The following is an 18,742-nucleotide window of genomic DNA, read 5'->3' on the forward strand; positions in this document are numbered from 1 at the left end:
AACACCAAGAAGGAAAACTTTGCGATGGAACTAATGTATCCCAAAATATAAAGTGAAGCGGCAAAGAAAGAAGCTGTGAAGTGAATGTGTGGACACAAACGACACACACACATAGAGAACAAAAGAGAAAAACCATCCAGACAGACACTGCCATCCATACAACAGCCTCATACAAAGGATGATGGTGCACACTGAGATAAGCCAATTTCCAGACGTCTTTATAGGAAAATTATCAGTTTAAACTCCTCCACACCAACTTCATGCTCACTTTAATGAAATTAAAGTAATTATTGTACACATCAAAGATGGGTGGTAAACAATCTACACATCTACAGGTATGTTCATGCAATTACAGAGTTAAGATTTAAGCTAACTTGTGTAGAATATACAGGTTCTGCAGCAAAAAAATGTGAAGAGCGCATGACTAAAGGAGCGGTGTGTGTGTTTGTGTGTGTGTGTGTGTGTGTGTGTGTGTGTGTGTGTGTGTGTGTGTGTGTGTGTGTGTGTGTGTGAGAGAGAGAGAGAGTGAGAGAAAGAGAGATTGATTACTGGATGATAGTCTGATAGCAGGGGCTGCGCAGTGGTTAGAGCTGTTGCCTTGCAGCAAGAAGGTCCTGGGTTCGCTTCCCAGCCTGGGATCTTTCTGCATGGAGTTTGCATGTTCTCCCTGTGCATGCTTGGGTTCTCTCCGGGTACTCCAGCTTCCTTCCACAGTCCAAAAACATGACTGTTAGATTGATTGGTCTGTCTAAATTGTCTGTGTGTGTGTGTGTGTGTGTGTGTGTGTGTGTGTGTGTGTGTGTGTGTGTGTGTGTGTGTGTGTGTGTGTGTGTGTGTGTGTGTGTGTGTGTGTGTGTGTGTGATTGTTTGTCCTGTGTGTCTCCGTGTTGCCCTGCGATGGGCTGGCTCTCTGTCCAGGGTGTACCTCGCCTGATTGCCCATTGACCGCTGGAGGACAAAGCGTGTTCAGACAATGGATGGATGGATAGTCTGATAGCATATAACCTCATATCATGTCTTAAATTGTCTTCTTTAAATGAATATAAAGCTGTTCCCAGCATTGTATTAATGCCTGACTCCTTTAAAACCTTAAGCAGGTTTGTGCCACTTCACATCTTCACATCTCAGTAGGGGGAGATAGTGAGTGAGCAGCTCGCGCACACAGAGGAGAGCCTGATAGTTGAGAGCTTAGTAGGTGAACAGCAATATTTAGAACATTTGAATATTTTTAACAGGACTTGACCTCGTGGACAAAGTGGGCTTAGTTTAGGATGCTGTGGCGGCCTGAGATGTCCCAGGAGAGGGGCGGACTCCAAAACCCGACCTGGCAGACAAACAGTCACATCGCTCTCACCCTCAGTGATGTGCCTGAACGAGTTCATTGAACGATCGTTCATGAATTCTTTCGTGGTTTATTTTTCTGAACGTGAACTGAACTTGTTCATATTTTGCCTGATGAACGTTAAAGCGAGTGCCCACCCTAAAAGGGAACCTAAGTCTCCTCCCTTTCCGGTTGGCTCATGGGTCCCCGGAAGAATGAAAAAATGAATGCAAGTCAATGGGGCTAAAAACGCTATCTTCTAATCCGCTTTGCCTTAAGGTTGGTTTAAGCTTGACGCGTCCGCGAGATCCGCACGGCTCCGCGCGGAAAAGTTGCGTAATTTTGCATCATTTTAACAACCACGCCCCTCCACCGCGTCTCCGCACGGCCCAAGATTTCCGCAACGCGCACCTCGGAAAATTTCTAACCACGCGGACGGACGGACGCGGAAAAACATGGCGGACCGGCAAGAACTAGTACGGCAGAGGTTCGTAAATACAGACATTTGTATGATTCAGCTCTCAGAGATCACCGTGATCAACATGCTGTTAATAAATCTTGGAGAGAAATGACTCGCACTGTCGGAAAAGACGAGGACGCTGTTAAAAATGCTGGAATGCCATGTTGTAAACAGTGATTTCTACTTCTACTATGGTGTAGTGATGGATGCATGCTGTAGAGCTCCATGCTACCCCCTACAGTTTGGGAGAATATTGGCTCACCGCGGAAACGAGCCGCACAAACCATAAACGCTACGAGTTGTGAAGCGCGTTCCATCCGCGAGCTGCATCACCGCGCGGAAAGTGAATGCGTCAAGCATAAACCAAGCTTTACGCCCTGGATCGCACATGTTGTACTGCAATTTAAATTAAATGTAGTGATGGGTGTTTCGACCACGCCGGTCACGTACTTTGAGATTTATCAGCTTGTAAATGTTCGTAATTAGCATGACGTCACATATATGACATCACCACAGAATCTCCTCTCCCCTAGCGTAGCTGCTACTTACCACATGACCAGATTTATGGTGGTTCTTTCTTCCTGTGGGAAGGATTTGAAGTTTGCTGAACTTACAGCCATTTTCTCTCCGTTTTTCTCCGTGTCTTCTCAATGACTTTCGTGAAGCGCATTTGTAGTCCTGGATTTATTTTCACACAAAATCTAAAATAATGTTTCCCCCATTCGAAAATAAGCGTGTTCTTCGTATCAAAATGTGTCTTTAAAATTCACGGACATCGTTTGTGAACTCCATGGCGGAATTAGAAAATAGCGTTTTTAGCCCCATTGACTTGCATTCAGTTTTTCCATTCTTCCGGAAACCCGTGGTCCAGAGGTAGATGGGCGTGACCTAGGCTCCCTATGGCCAACTCACAAACACATCCAACCTAAAGACACAGAAGAATGAACGCCACACACCCACTCACTCTCCCTAGGTACCGCTGCACAAAGGGTGCAACCAGTCCCAAACCCAGGAGATGTTTCTGTTCATGCTGGGGTAACGATGAGCAGGTTTCCTAACAGCGCTTTACCACAGAGTTGTTGCAGAGTCCCTTTACAGATCATTATTCACATAAGAAGCAGAAATCCAAGTAGTGTCTCCTGCAAACGATGTACTCCACCAGATAATGATGCTGACATCAATCCTCCCTGTAAATCAATACACCTCAGAGATTAGATTCTTTTGCTTCGATTTGCTGAGCTGAAGGTATCTGCGCTGTTGTTTTCCTCCCGACTTGTGTTGTTGTCTCTGATGTTGCTGAGACAATCAAGCACTGAAGTGTTTCATTCTGCCAATCCAGTCAGATGTGACTGTGTTTTTCCTGTTTGTGTCACAGGTCAGCTGGAAAGTCCACGTATAGTGGGAGGCTATACTCCAGTTCCATACTCCATCAAGTACATTGTGTCCTTGCAGACGTTGTACCACCAACACTTCTGTGGAGGCTTCTTGATAAATAAATTCTGGGTAATGACAGCAGCACATTGTAACATTGGGTGAGCTATAGTTTTCTTGTTATCTTGATTTTTAGCTGTTATTTTTGGGAATTTTGTTGCATTTCCTTTTTATCTTTTATCTGTGTTCGACACGTTTATATAACGCCGGTTTAATTAACCAACATTTTTAGTGTACAGCGCCTTGTTTGGTTGTAATGCCTTGTGAATGCGCTTTATAAATAAAATTGGATTGGACTGGATTACTTAACCTTGTGTGAAAACAGCATCAGCGTGTAAAGTAAACTCCGGTAACAGAAAGTGTTTCACAGTTTCTGCAATCAAATTACAATGTAAAAAAACGTTTCTATTGACCTGAAATGACTTTGACTTCTCTCGATGTTTGTCCAGGACTTCATTAGACAATCCAAAATGCTCGACCCTGTGAATTCTCAGAGCTGAAATAAAACACGTGAAAATGACACCTGAACACAGAGGAGCTTTGTGCTCTGTGACACAAGCATAATGGTGGTGTTGGGGCTTCGTGATAACACACTATTAAAAGAACAACAATCCCATTCGCTTCAAAAATACAGTAGGTGACAATTTTAGACAAGGCATGTAATCCAATCTCTGGGGTTTCGTTATTACGTCAGCACCATATTTTATACCGTTTATTATATAACCTACGGAATGCTGCAGTCAGGATCAGGGTACGTAGACACAACAAGATTGCGTCTGATGCCGTTCTGTAAATAATAAACTCTCTAGTTTATAGCAGACAACAAATTCTTTTACACCCAGAACTCACAGTTTCTTCCAGATACAAAGGTTCTGATACACGTCACATCACACATCACATTCCATCACATATCGTTATTCATAGCTTGTCATGAATTATAATTAGTCTAGAAAATAAAGTTTATTATCCCTTTGATGCATGAATTATGAAATCTTCAACCATGATTTTTTAAACAATTATTTTCATTCATCTTTAGGTGTGAATGAAACAAATTTCAACAAATATTTTTTGTAACATTTTGTTAATTTACAAATAATTTATTACATGTCCAGCTCAGTGGACAGCGTGCATTCTGAACATGAAATATGTTGGCTTGACTTGCTGAAGCCCAACTGGAGGGGCTCACATAAAATAAAGTCTTCAACAGCTGTGCTTAATAGCAAAAATAAATAAATAACAATTTTGAGTACCTGTCCACTGTAGTGACCATTATGCATCAAAGGGTTAATTATATACTTGATTCTGTCAGAATTAATACGAAGTGTGTTTCTGATCCCTGACTAAGCAAAGAATCCTAAATTCTTCTGGTTAAACGTTCAAAGATCAATCAGGTTGATATTCTATATTTACATAGAATCATCACATGTTATTGGTCATAATTAAATCCTCCAATGCATCTACAGGAAGGTAGAAAAAATTTATTATCCACACTTAGCTTTTAGTTTCAGTGAAACACAATAAAGATTATCAGTGAACCCCATCTGACCCTCCCTCAAACAGCTTTGTGGAGATGCCCCAGAAGCTCTGCTGCTGTTTGGCTCCCAACCGTTTCTGCACAGAACTCAATCACACAGTGACCGAAGACACATTTGTTTAGCTCAGATCAGTTTTGCTCTCCTGTGGTTCAGGAGAATTAGTGAAAATTTTACATTCTGGTTCTTTTATACCTCCACAGCAGTGAGGTCAAAGGGCTTATTGACTCACTTTTTCACTTGCAACGTTGTGACTGCTTCTCACTGCAAATCAGTGACCCTGGAAAGAAAGAAGCTCTGTTCCCTTCAGAAGCAAAACAAAGAATAGCCTGAAACCAAAAAGTGCTTTCTTCATCCATACAGAACTGATCTACCATGTCTATCATGCAGATGTGTTTTCATAAACTGGTAATTATCAGTTCATCTTCACATTGCTTAGAAGGAGGCTGCATGATAGAATGTTGCCTTGCAGCAAGAAGGTTGCAGGTTCAAATACAGGGGCAGCCTTTCTTTTCAGAGTTAGTATTTTCTCCGTGTGTGGGTTTTCTTTGTTTACCACAGCTTCCTCCTGCAGACCATAAATGTGCATGTCTTGTTGATAGGAGACTCTAAACTGTCTGATTTATGTCCCTGTGATGGACTGGAGACCTGTCCAGGGTGTCCCCACCTCTCCCTCAGTGACACCAGCTCCACAATTTGGGAAATCACCCCTAATTTGGTTAGCTATGTCCAGTGACCAAAGCCTACTGGTTGTGCAGCACCAGGCTAAAGGCCAAAGGTGACAGATCATCTGCTGCTGTGGTCCCCAGACTCTGGAACTCTCTCCCCCTGAGCCTGAGATCAGTGGACTCAGTGGTCTCCTTTAAAAAGCAGCTGAAGACTCACTTGCTCAAGCTGGCTTTTGTATGACCTTCTTCACCACTCTCTCTTTATTCTGCTCTCCCCACCTATTCCACCTTCCTCAGGATCCACTGATTTCCCTCTTTCCTGTTCACTCTCTCTCTTTCTTTCTTTTTTATATTTTTACATTTTTTGTTTTTGTGAAGCGCCTCGTGATTTTTATCTTGAGAGGCGCTATAGAAATGATATTTTCTTCTTCTTCTTCTTCTACAACTTTGCATTTCAGCACAGCACCAGCGAGCAGCAGCTGCCCTCAATATCAGCTCAACCCATAAACTACTGGGTGTCATAAACATCAGTCAGCTGATCGTGACATCAGTCTTATTTATTGTTTACATCTGTATCAGATTACAGACTGAGAATATTTATTTACTCTTTGTGACACAGAACCTGTGTTTTAAGAAAATCCACTTGTGTTTTTTTCATTTTTTGTCTTTGTTTTCTAAAGTTATGGATTACATCACCACATGATCTCACCATCTAACAGAGGCACTTATGGCACTTTCACATTTGGGCCAGCACGGACCAGACTGAGTAGTTTTTAAAGAGTTCACATCTAGATAGTTTTGCATTGTTCTGTGCTCAACCGGTCGGTTTTTCGGCCCTCTTACCAAGGCAGTCTGCTTTGGGCTGATCTGGTCCAACTCACCCACTGCCAACCGATTGGCCGGCTCAAATTCACGCCTACTATTAGGGGGACCCTCCGATTGGTGGATAGAATCAATCAGCGGGGGTTTACTGCATGTGCGTTTCATTATTCTGGATACTGAGAAGTAAACGTTGCCTGTTTATGTAGTAAAAAAATCCTGAATATAAATTTAGATGTAGGCTGTTTTCTGTGGTCCAACATGAGAAAGACAGTCTGCTGACTGGACAATAAACCATAAACATAGAATAATTTCAAATCATCTACATGACTGAAACTAAGCAGAAACTGCTGCCCTGCTGAACAGTCATGCATCTGTCAGCAGTTTTAAAGTCAGGAATAGGTTGTTGCAATCTACTCTGTAGAAACCGAGGTTTATAAAACACACACATTTTTATTGTGAACATCTGTTTATTCATTTATTCTATTAGTAATCCAAAGAAAAGGTTACCATCTCTGAAACTAGCCATGAGCTGACTGTAGCAGAGCAGTTCTGTGTATTTTAAACACTTTTCTTAAACGCAGGGTGGACAAAATGATCGTGGTGGCAGGAGACTTCTCCTTGACTGTGTATGAGGGCACAGAGCAGCAAGTTTTCCCCCAAGTATTGGTACCACACCCCAACTACAACAGCATCACGTATGACAGTGATATCATGCTCATCAAGGTGCAGAATACACACCATCTGTTTTATTTATCTGTTGTCCTCACGTTGTCTGTTCACTAAAACTATGCATGTCTGTCCAGCTAAGGGCCCCCATTGAGCTGAACAGCTACGTGTCCGTCGTCCTGCTGCCCAGGCAGGATGCTGCCATTGCAGAGGGCACAATGTGTCGAGTGTCAGGATGGGGATACACCACCCCCACCGGGACGCAGATTCCAGCCTCACTTCAAACTCTGAAGCTTCCCATCGTCTCCACAGAAACATGTAACAGCAGCCAGTCGTTCAACGGCAGCGTCACAAATAACATGCTGTGTGCTGGTTACGAGCTTGGTGGAAAGGACGCCTGTCAAGTAAGAACATCTCAACTAATGCTTTACGGATACATGAAAGAAAGAAAAAAGTAATACTTGTTTGTTTAAATGGGTACATGCTGCTGTGCCTGGAAAATTAACCATTTCTACAGTTGAACTCTGTCATATTTCATCCGTTCAGCTAATCTGATGTTCATTCAAGGGTGGGTAACAGAGGTCAAAGGTCCAACAGGGACACCCAGACATGGCTCTCCCCAGATAAAGTCTCGAGCTCCTCCCAGGGGCTCTCAGGGTGTTTTCAACCATGGACCTTACCTAAAGGTCCGCGTGAAGGTAGCGCGACTCGGGTTGCGAATGACCACAGTCACCAATTCTTGTTCTGAATTGTGTGTACTGAAACTCTAATTCCCCTCTGGGATTAATAAAGTATTGAGTGACTGATTGATTGATTGATTGATTGATTGATTGAACTCCTCCGCTAAATTATGTCCTGAGCTCTTTTAGAAAACCTCCAGGATGCAGTTTAGATGCATCCCAGTTAGATACCCAGACCACCTCAGCTGACTTATTTTAGAACAAAGACTGACCACCTGTAAGGTGCTTTAGCTTAGGGCCAGTCGGTTTTACATTTCCCCAAAGTTTGCATTTTTTTTCTGATTCCCACATTTTCATTCTAACCATATTTATTAATCCAAAAGTGCTAATTATAAAGTGAATGAAAATAGTTCAACAGATCAGTAGCACCAGGATTCTAAATTGAATGTCTAGCTTAAGTTTCACATATACAGCAAAGTGTTTTGGTTGTGCACAGTATTGAATGCTACCTAGCAAAGGTGCTACTTAGAAAAAGGTCCTAGCCCTCAACTGGTTAGAAGCTTCTCTATCTAGTAGCTCATTAAGTAGCTCCAAGAAGATGTCATTGTCTGTCTCTTCTGGGTAAGATAGTGTCAGTGGTACTCCTTCACCCGTCCCTGAGGCCAGTGTGTCGTGGGAGTACGGTGTACATGTGAGGACATCCTCAGGTCTCAGGTGTCAAACATCAGCTCATAGACAAAAAAGCCTCAGGTTTGATTCAAAAACCCATTAGACATCTGCCTAAATAGTGCTAGTCAAAAAGGTCTCAGAAAAAAAACCATCAAACTAAATGGAATCAGGGAAAACTGCTTCAGGAAAAAAAAGTTGTCAAACCAAATCCCTACTTTTTATTGAAGCTGTTTTTCCTGAATCCTTTTTGTCTGGTGGCTTTTTTTCCTGAGTCCTTATTGACTAACATTAATCAGTCAGAGGTTTGAAGGGTGTCTGAATGAAACCTGAGGCTTTATTCTCTAATAGAGATGGGGAATTGTGGGATCAATGTGTGATAATGTACCCCATATGGGAGGCCTGATTAGGTGTGGATCCCCCAGTCAGCATTCATAACCCCATCAACTATTTAAGGTCACAGTTGTGTGAAGGAGATTGTACAAAATATGCTAACATATTTCCTTTGCAGCTAAGCCCCGACTGTCAAACATTTTAGTAAGTTGTTTATAGAGCTCCGGGAGTTGACGTCACTTCTCCTGGCGTGCAACAGTTCAAATCGAAACGGCGCCATCTTGGCAGGCACAAGCCCGCAGCTGGGCTGTTTGTTATTGTCAGAAAAATCAATCAAATGGGAAATATGGTAGATTCCTGTTGTGCCCCAGGATGCAGAACAGACGTGGACGACATAAGGAATGAGCCATCTACAGGATTCCCCAAGATCCGGAACGCCGCAAACGTTGGATCATTGTAATAAAACGCGCTAGTGACCGGGCTAAAATGAAGCTGTGGGACCCCGAGAGTAAAGGTTTTCGCATATGCAGCGACCGCTTCATATCAGGTACTTAAACCGACGTTTCCTCAACTGTGTATGGTATTTATTTTAAATGCTTTTATTACGATTCTTAGTGGACTTCCTGAACTTATTTTGGCGGGGCTTTTTCTGTCTTATTACTCATAGCAACAAGTAAACGACACGTAAACGTTGCCTCGTGAGTTCTGCGTGCTGCCGTTTGCGTGTTTTATTATCACAGCAATTAACCGGCTAAGCTGTATTTAATTTTTAAGCAATGGTTGATCAATTGTCAGATCACACATAAAAAGCACTTTGGATTGCTATTATCAGTCTCACCGAGACAGTTCTCAGACAGATCCTGAGACGCTCCTGCCTGACATATTTATTTTATTCACAGAAAAAAATCAGACTAGTGATTTCTCTTGGCGTTCAGTTTATACATTCAAACAGCACAGCAATCTATTTCAACTACTTACATGTAAATCTATGTTATTTGTCCATCCATCCATCCATTTTCATCCGCTTATCCGGAGTTGGGTCGCGGGGGCAGCAGCCTAAGTCGAGAGGCCCAGACTTCCCTCTCCCCAGCCACTTGGGCCAGCTCCTCCAGGGAAACCCCAAGGCGTTCCCTGGCCAGGTCCGCTCCAACAGCTTCTGGCGTTTTTAAAAAGTGTCCCAGGGGCACGGTAAGGGTCAGAGATGCTTAATCTATTTAATTTCTGACTATATAAAACAATTTCTTTGGTTTGAAAGTGTGAAGTAAACTCCGACGAAGTAAAATCCAACCCGATCCCGTTCATTTTGTTTACCTTTGTTGCATGCCAACATGGCGTCTACTCTCTTAGAGTCACGTGACGTCCGGAGCTCTATAGACACTAATGTGTATTCAAATGTACAAGATTGTGGATCAGTAACTCTGCCTTCCAAAACTAACCAATAATGAAAGATTGGCTAAACATTTACATTAAAGCTACAACGCCTTATCCAAAACAAGCTAGCTTTTAAACACAAACGCAGTCCCCAGGCCACCTCCACCTGATTCTGGAACCTGCATTGCCAGAGTAAACGAGATAGAGCTAAACACCAGTCGCCGTTTCTTAGGTCCAAAGGTCTTTTGCTGTCCGTGACTTCAAATGGTAGTTTGTCCTAAAGTTGAAGTGGTAGCAGCCGAGTGTTTCTCCTTCTCTGATATTATTGAGTGGAGAACCTCTCACACCAGTGGTGTTCTGTTTGGTGAGACAGATAACCGGATGGTCCAGTCGTTGGTCTGGGACTGACCCGTGCTAGTTGGCGGAGGTTTTTAGACAAACGTGAGAGAACCACTCATTACTTTTCTTTTGTTGTTTTAACTCCACAAAATATTCATAGCCATACTGTGTTAGCATGTGGTTGAGAGGCACGGACTAAAGGTTTTAAGCTAGTTTATGTGCCGCTTTGATGTTGTAGCTTTAAAAACTGACCCCCAGAGCTGTTTTAAATATGGTGCTTTATTTTAAGCATAACTCGGCCAGTAAACACATTACACAGGGGATGCAACTTAAAATGAGAGAAAGATACAACCCAGTGAGGTCTACAGCAGTGAAAAGGTTTAGGTGTGAAGGGGATTACATGAGATTTGCTAACAAGGCAGAATACCACCTGACATAAACTTGTCTTGCACAGTGAACCAAGGCCGTTTTAGGAGGTCTGACAGTATAATCACTGACACTCACTCAGCACCTTTTTTTTTCCAGGGAGACTCAGGTGGCCCGCTTGTGTGTGCTGGCCGGGCCTATGGAGTGGTGTCATGGGGAAGAGGTTGTGCTCAAGCAAATTTTCCTGGAGTCTACACCTCCGTGTCCAAATTCCGCAGGTGGATAGACAATACCATATTCAGCTTCTACAGCAGATGTAAAACCAATTAGAGCTCAGTGTTAACTCAGTGGTGACTTTCCTGTTTCATTGGTGCCTTCTTTGTTCTCATGTCATGTTCATAGTACTGTGGGCATATTTGAGTTCAGGGATAGTTACACATTTTTGGAATATAGTTCTGTTAACTGTTTGTATGTTTTGACGAAGGCTAGGGAAGAAGACCGATGTCTGCGTCTCGAGCAAACACTTTTAATACGTTGGCAATTTGCCAGTTAGAATAAGTAAAACTGCACTCTGATACACACATGGAATATTACGATGACCAAAACATTCATATCTGCCTTAGACAGGGCAGATGCGCTCCCCACAGAAACAACAGCGTCATAATGAAATGCAGGATTGGGGCAATGCAGTCGGGTGGCAATATGGTTAAAAGTATACCAGAGTAACCATAAAAGGCCCAGTATTATAGTAGTCAACCAATAAAAAACAAAGCAGCAACTTTATTAGGTACTCAGCTAATTGAGCATGCTCAAAATAACACTGTCAGGGTTGATTTAAACACTTTTAAAGTGTCAATATGGGTCCACACCAGTTGATTTAACTTTTTTGGAGAGTTGGTGTTTAAACCCTGATTTAATGTTAAAAATAAGCTCTTATGGAGTTGACAATTTAACGCCGGTGTTAAAGGTAAAATAGTAACTCTAACACCCCATTCTGCCTTCAGAACTGCCTCAGTTCCCTAACGTTTTAGACTCAACATTCCTCAGAGGTTCTAGTCCATACTGACATGACAGCATCAGCTCCATCCATGATGAGAACCTCTCATTCCACCACATCCCAAAGGTTCTGGACTGGACTGAGATCTGGTGACTATGGAGGCCATTGCGGTCCTGTGAACTCATGGTCATGTTCTAGAAACCAGTTCGAGATGATCTGAGCTTTGTGACATGGTGACATGACCCTGCAGGATGTAGCCATCAGAAGATTAGCCCATGTGGTCATAAAGGGATGGACATGGTCGGCAACAATTCTAATGGTGCTTACACATTAACGTCTGCATGGTCGGGGTTTGGTGGGGCTGGATGGCGTGAGTTCAGTCTCGAACGGGTGGTGTAGTGTTCACATACAAATCCGAGGGACTTCTCAAGAATGTGGAAATCCCTGAGCCTGTGGGCGGCGCTTAATACCCGCGGGAAAGTCCGCTCCATAAGGTAAACAAAAGGCGGACATAAGCTGTGTTGCTTTTGGAGACTCTGAACCACATTATTGGGCTGCATGGTGGTGCAGTTGTTAGCACTGTTGCCTCGCAGCACGAAGGTTGCAGGTTCTAAACTCGGCTGCGGCCTTTCTGCATGGAGCTGCGTGTTCTCCCCATGCATGCGTGGGTTTCCTCCGGGTACTCCGGTTTCCCCCACAGATCACAACATGCCCTGTAGGTTGTAAATTGTAAGTCGCTTTGGATAAAAGCGTCTGCCAAATAAATAAACATAAACATTATTGTATTATCCTATAATAAAATAATATTATCTTATTATAATTATAATTATAATCTTGTGCCACACACACACACACACACAGATTTCTCCCCTGAGCAACTATCTGTTCGCTGGAACAAGAGCTCCGATGCGAACATGTGCACGCACACATACGGCTATTCTCTTCTCCCGTTCCCACACTTAACGGCAGCTCTGTGCTACAGACATGAAAATGAATCACGCATGCAGGAACCCCCCGCTGACTCATTCTCCTTGCAGATCGGAGTTGGTAGGCATAATTTCAGCTGGCCAATCAGTCCGTAGTGTCGCCTCGGTCCCAGTCTGACCGCTGAGGAGGAGGTCTGAGAAAAAGAGTCGCCTCTGCACCAAAAATGCAAATCTGACCTGTGTATGAAACCAAATTCCGGTGCCGTTCGATACCTTTTGGGGCCGTGCTGACGCCAATGTGTAAGCGCCATAAGGTAGGCTGTGATGTCTAAGCCAGGCTCAGGTGGGACTGAGTGTCCAAAGTGGAACTAGAACCCCCCATCACCACCATTACACCATCAACAGCAGCTCCATTGCCGCAGCAGAATGGATCTTTTTTTTCTTCATGTTGGAGACACCAAATTCTGACCCAACCATCTGAATGTTGCAGCTGAAATCCAGACTCATCAGAACAGAAAAGGTTTTTCCAGTCTCTTCTGGTCCAGTTCTGGTGATCCGGTGTGAATTGTAGCATCAGTTTCCTGTTCTTAGCTGACAGGAGAGGCACTTGTTGTGGTCTTCTGCAGCTGGCATTTGCCACTCAAGCAAACCTACCTGTTAATTTAACTAAAACAGAAGCTAACTCCATTTTATCATTCACTGGTATATGTGAGGGCAAGTTTATGCAATTCCCATTTTACCTAGGAAACACGGCTAACCAGCGGCTTACAGCAACATGTAGAGGTGGCGAATTGTATGATAGAATGTTCTGTGATGTTAACGCCATCGTAGACCTTAATACTTCAGCCAACCAGCCACATTCCTAAGACAAGATAAAGGTGCCATACCACCACAAGCCCCATCATAGCTGTTACAGTCTCATCAAGTCTGTCCAAAAAGAAGGAAGACGTACTTAAAATTTAACAGCTTAAATGGTTTAGTTTACATCTTAAATTACAAGTTATTTTATAACAAATTAATCAATAATTGATTGTCACTTAATCCAATGCCATGAGTTACAAAATAAATGAAAACGTGATTAGAACATCCCATCCGTAAGTTCTCATTTCTTATATTAATAAAAACAAATAGTCTTCATTTAGACCCTCTAGGAGTGGGTCATTTATCCACTCATATATAAAAACAGGGTTTTTACTTTCATTTAAAAGTGAAATATTACGGGTATCTTTGTAGTAGTAGTTTGTGTGTTCCGTATGGGTAGCTGTATAAAATAGGCTCTTTTTGGGAGGGGTTTCCCTTTTAGTCTGGTTGAACATATAGTTGCTCGCATGATGATTTCTTTATAAAGTTGTAGTGTTTTACGTTTAGCAGTATGCAGAAGGCACGCTGAAGAATGTTGGCTGGGCCATTTTTGAGAGTCTGGTGAAAGAAAAGGGGGTTGTGTGTATTCAAACGACAATATCAGTTCAGTGTTTCTTTGTTTTATACACACTAATAAACTGATTTATCTATTTAACCCCTCGTGTCTCATTTTATGTGCATGACAAAATATCTCAGGCTGTTTGGAAAGTAGACAGACAGGCGTCTGGTTCCATCTGGAGTCCAACAGTTCCAACACTCAGACATGGTGGTGGTAGTGTGATGGTCTGGAGCTGCTCTGCTGCTTCAGGACCTGAACCACCTGCGGTAATCGATGGAACCATGAATTCTGCTCTCTAGCAGAGCATCCTGATGAAGAATGTCTGACCTTTCACCCTAAACAGGTCTTTCAGGCTGGAAAACCCTCCAATGTGGCAGAATTTGAGCAACTCTGTTGAACGCCATTCACATTTTTAATACACTTGCAGTGGTTTATAGAATAAAGAATGCCTTCTCAATCATATTTAGGAGACTAGATAACAGCAACACGACTCCACCACTGACTCCATTAGCTCTTCAGGAGTTCTGCTTTGCGGTGGAGTTGCTAATGCTAACAGTTAGCTTCTACTAGTCGAGATGTCCTCTGTAGCTAGCAAATTTGCTGAGGCATACATTCTGCAGCATTGATGCAAAACATCATCCTCATCATCGTCACCATCTTCATCATCATCATCATCATCATCATCATCCTCCTCCTCGTCATCATCATCGTCATCATCATCACATAAGTCCTGTCTGATTATGTGGCCAAAGTATTTCACCTTATGAACTGCATCTAAAGTCTCATTGGCCAAGTAAAAAGAAGGAAATGTTTCCTTTTGATCATCTTTTGTTCTGACAATCATAACAACCCAAAGTGATGTGACAGACTTGTTACTAGTTATCACATGTAGGCATCGCTTCTAAGGGTTTTACAATGAGTCATAATGTTCAAGGGTCAACTACCTTTCACATAGGATCTGAACTTTCTATTTAATTAAATATATTTTAACTCACATTAGAAAATGAGTGATAAAAACTGGTGAAACGTATTGAAATTCTCAATCCTTAAATGCTAGAAGTGTGTGATTGAAACAGCCATAAACATTTGGGTTAAAAGCTAAAATTAATGAGATGAAAGTAAAGAGTGTTAGATCTAGGTTTTACATTTAGGTGCCAAATACCTTTTCACAGGATGATGTAAAACGATATGTTAAACCTTTTGAGAAGTGCATATTGTCCTTACCAGTGTTGGGAACGTTACTTTAAAAAAGTAATTAGTTATAGTTACTGATTACTTTGTCAAAAAAGTAACTCAGTTACTAACTGAGTTACAAGATCATAAAAGTAATTAATTACCAACAAAAGTAACTACTTAGTTACTTTTTTCATTAAAGCATGCAAGAATTACTACAATAGTAAAATATAAATGACTAATGACTGAACATAATAAAATGTATGTCCAAATGTTTTATATAAACCTGAATAATTTAAACAAATAAGCACTTAACAGGAGGAACTACTAATAGGAACATTACACTAATCTAGACTATTAACCAAGCAGCTAAAATTTAAAATTGCAAATAGAAACACCTGTAAAGGTTCCCGAGCCTTTAAATGGTCTCTCGGTCTAGTTAAATTACAGAAATAAATGTAATTTTGCACAGTATTCTAATTTTTCCAGCTTCACATAATTGTGTCTTTTTAGTAGCATTTGTGTTGCTGGTAATCTAGTAACGGTTAAATAAATATATAAAATCATTTAAAATGACACTAGAAGAGGCACAGATCTGATGGAGGACTTACATTTACTAACTTGGGTCAGACCCAACCACAGAAGAGCTGAAGCTGGGTGGTGAACACACACAGGTAGTTCTAATAACACCTGAGCTCCATGACGTCTGAGACTGATGCATCAGTGTTACAGCGGGACTAAAGACATGATCAGGAACAGGTTACAGCTGGATGATCTAGGAAGGTAGAAGATCAGGACGTCTGAGCGGTGAACAGGTGAGCGGACCTTCGGGACGTCCCGCTGTCACGCTAAGGGCACGGCTGCAGACCCGCAGATTCGCTGCTGCAGCAACAAATCTGCGGCGGGTCTGCAGCCGTAGATATTCATCACGTCTTCCTCGTTCTTCACGGGCCGTGATGCTCTTAAACATCTGCCTCTTTAGCTCCTGATCAGCTGATGACAGCTTCAACACACCGCGCTGCTTAACGCACGCATTTCCTTACCAGTAACAGGAACGACGTTTTGATAAAAGAAGACGTAATAAATTAGTTTGCTTGTTACAGAAAGACATTTTTTATTAACGCGGTTATTTTAAACGGAGTTATTCCCGTTGTGTCTACAGAATGCAGCGACTGAGACGGTGAGGGTCTCCGCCCACCCGGCCAATCATCATCGTGTTTGTAAGTGCGTTACCGACACCTCTCTCTCCCTGGCTGCAGCTGAAGTGTGGCGGTCGGAAAGCCTCTGCTCAACGTTCGACAAGCACATAGTAACGCACAGCGTTCCGTCCCCAGTAACGGTAACGGCGTTGCAACGGCGGGAAAAGTAATTAATTAGATTATTCCGTTACCTATAAAAGAACGCCGTTAGAAACGCCATTATACTTAAACGGCGTTACTCCCAACACTGGTCCTTACCCATGTTATCTTTCTCTGAAACTAGAACTTTTTTTAAATTTGAAATATTAAAGTGACAACCACAGAAAGACCAAGAGAAACGGCTATGTAAATAAGCCACAGGAAAAATAAGTCTAAATCCTATAAATCAGAGTAAGTAACTGTTGGCAGCTTGTTTCTGGTCTGTTGAACAGCTGATGAATGATCCCAAAATTAGAATAACCATGAAATATGCATGGACCCGGACTCCCTCTCTGTAATGGTTACCAGGAGTCGGTCGTCTCCTTACGAAGCTGAAGCCTCAGTCAGCTGGGATTCCCTTACAAAACTGGGTGTCTCAATTCAAATCAAAACATGCTGCATCACACCTGATAGGTGTTGGCCGCCACAACAGAATGGATAATTGATGTCCTACTTGAGAAGGAGCTCTGGTTTCAGCTCTTACCTCTGTTCTGTTTTACTGGGTGTGCCAAAATCCCTGCTGATTGATGGATTTTACAGGTTTGGTTACATGAGTGTTTTTGTTCTGTGGTGACAAAGCCTCTTCACCAACTCATTCTACATCACTAGAAAGCATTTTTTTATGAGCTACCAATGTTTTTGCTGCATCACAAAGAAGTGGCTCGCCCTTCAGATTTTCCAGGAATAGATCGGTCTGAGCTTACAGATAGTGGCCTAATGGCTTCCCAATGGACACTGCTTTGTGATAACTGGGAGTACAAACTGAAAATTTTTTGGTTTTCCCACCAAACTGGGCTGTTCATCTCAGTTTACTACCATTTAGATTTTAATCAACTGAGTTTTTAGTTGAGTAAATTTAGTTGAAATAAAAAAAATAAATACAGATGTTTCAGTCGGTCAGGAAACCAACAAACCAGCCAATCAATCCACTGATTGGTCGGTCAGTCAATCAATGAATAATCAATTCTTATTATAAAAAAAATTAAAATCAAAACTTCTTCTTATTATTTTTTTTTTTACCTGGGACTGGTTTTTGTTATTCCATATTTCCAGAAAATGTATTTAAACAAAACCACACGGAGCTTAAACAACTGCATCAGTTTTTCATTATTTTTGACTGAAACTTTTGAGAATAAAAGATAGAGTTGTGTATCTCGGTCTACTTCTGTTGTACACAAATGAAACCATGAAATTAACACATAACAGTGTTCTGGAGAAAACACAAACACACACAGGAGAGACAAATCTTTAGATGGAAGAAAGTTGTCGAAAGTCAACCATCACCGCAGTCCTCCACCAGTCAGGGCTTTATTTCGGAATGTTTCATTGGAAGCCTCAGTGCAAGACACATAAAAGCCCAAATGGAGTTTGCTAAAAAAAACTTCTGAAGGACCCTGAGATGGTGAGAAATAAGATGCTTTGGTCTGATGAGACCAAGATATAACTTTTTTGCCTTAGTTCTAAGCGGTATCTGTGGGAAAAAAAATCCAGGCACTTCTCATCACTTGTCCAATACAGTCCCCACAGTGAAGCATGGCAGTGGCAGCATCATGCTGTGGGGGTGTTTTTCAGCTGTAGGGACAGGGCACCTGGTTGCAATCGAGGAAACGATGAATACGGTCAAGTACAGGGTTATACTGGACAATATCCTTCTCCAGAGCTGAGCCTAAGGTTTACAAGATGACAATGACCCTTAGCAACCAGCTAAAGTAACAAATGAAGTGGCTTCACGGCAACTCTGTGACTGTTCTTGACTGGCCCAGCCAGAGCCCTGACTTAAACCCAATTGAGCATCTCTGGGGAGATGTAAAAATGGCTGTCCACCAACATTCACCATCCAACCTGACAGAACTGGAGAGGATCTTGTTCAGGACATGATTTGATCTAAGAAATCTAATAACCCTCAGGTTAAGGAAACAGAGGCTGTTACAAAACTAAACAGGACTCAACAGACCTCTGCAGAGCATATACCACCACATGGTCCACAGGAGAGCCACCTCCATCATCAATGACCCCACCCACTCCCCTTTCATATATATGTGTATATATATATATATATATATATATATATATATATATATATATATATATATATATATATATATATATATATATATATATATATATTAGGGCTGGGACTTGATTAAAATTTTTTATCTAATTAATTACAGGCT

General features: G+C 42.0%; 1 protein-coding gene across 1 annotated transcript in view; it reads left to right on the forward strand.

Moving 5' to 3' along the window:
- Positions 1-14,221, forward strand: part of LOC107390420 (trypsin) — a 20,945-nt gene extending 6,724 nt beyond the window's left edge. The window contains exons 2-5 of the mRNA XM_015967106.3: positions 3,157-3,313; positions 6,816-6,957; positions 7,038-7,304; positions 10,815-14,221. Coding sequence (XP_015822592.2) covers positions 3,157-3,313; positions 6,816-6,957; positions 7,038-7,304; positions 10,815-10,985 — 737 coding nt within the window. The 3' untranslated portion in view covers positions 10,986-14,221. The remainder of the gene's footprint in view (positions 1-3,156; positions 3,314-6,815; positions 6,958-7,037; positions 7,305-10,814) is intronic.
- The last annotated feature ends 4,521 nt before the right edge of the window (positions 14,222-18,742 follow it).

The sequence above is a fragment of the Nothobranchius furzeri genome, chromosome 15, assembly GCF_043380555.1.
Source record: "Nothobranchius furzeri strain GRZ-AD chromosome 15, NfurGRZ-RIMD1, whole genome shotgun sequence".
Taxonomy (NCBI): domain Eukaryota; kingdom Metazoa; phylum Chordata; class Actinopteri; order Cyprinodontiformes; family Nothobranchiidae; genus Nothobranchius; species Nothobranchius furzeri.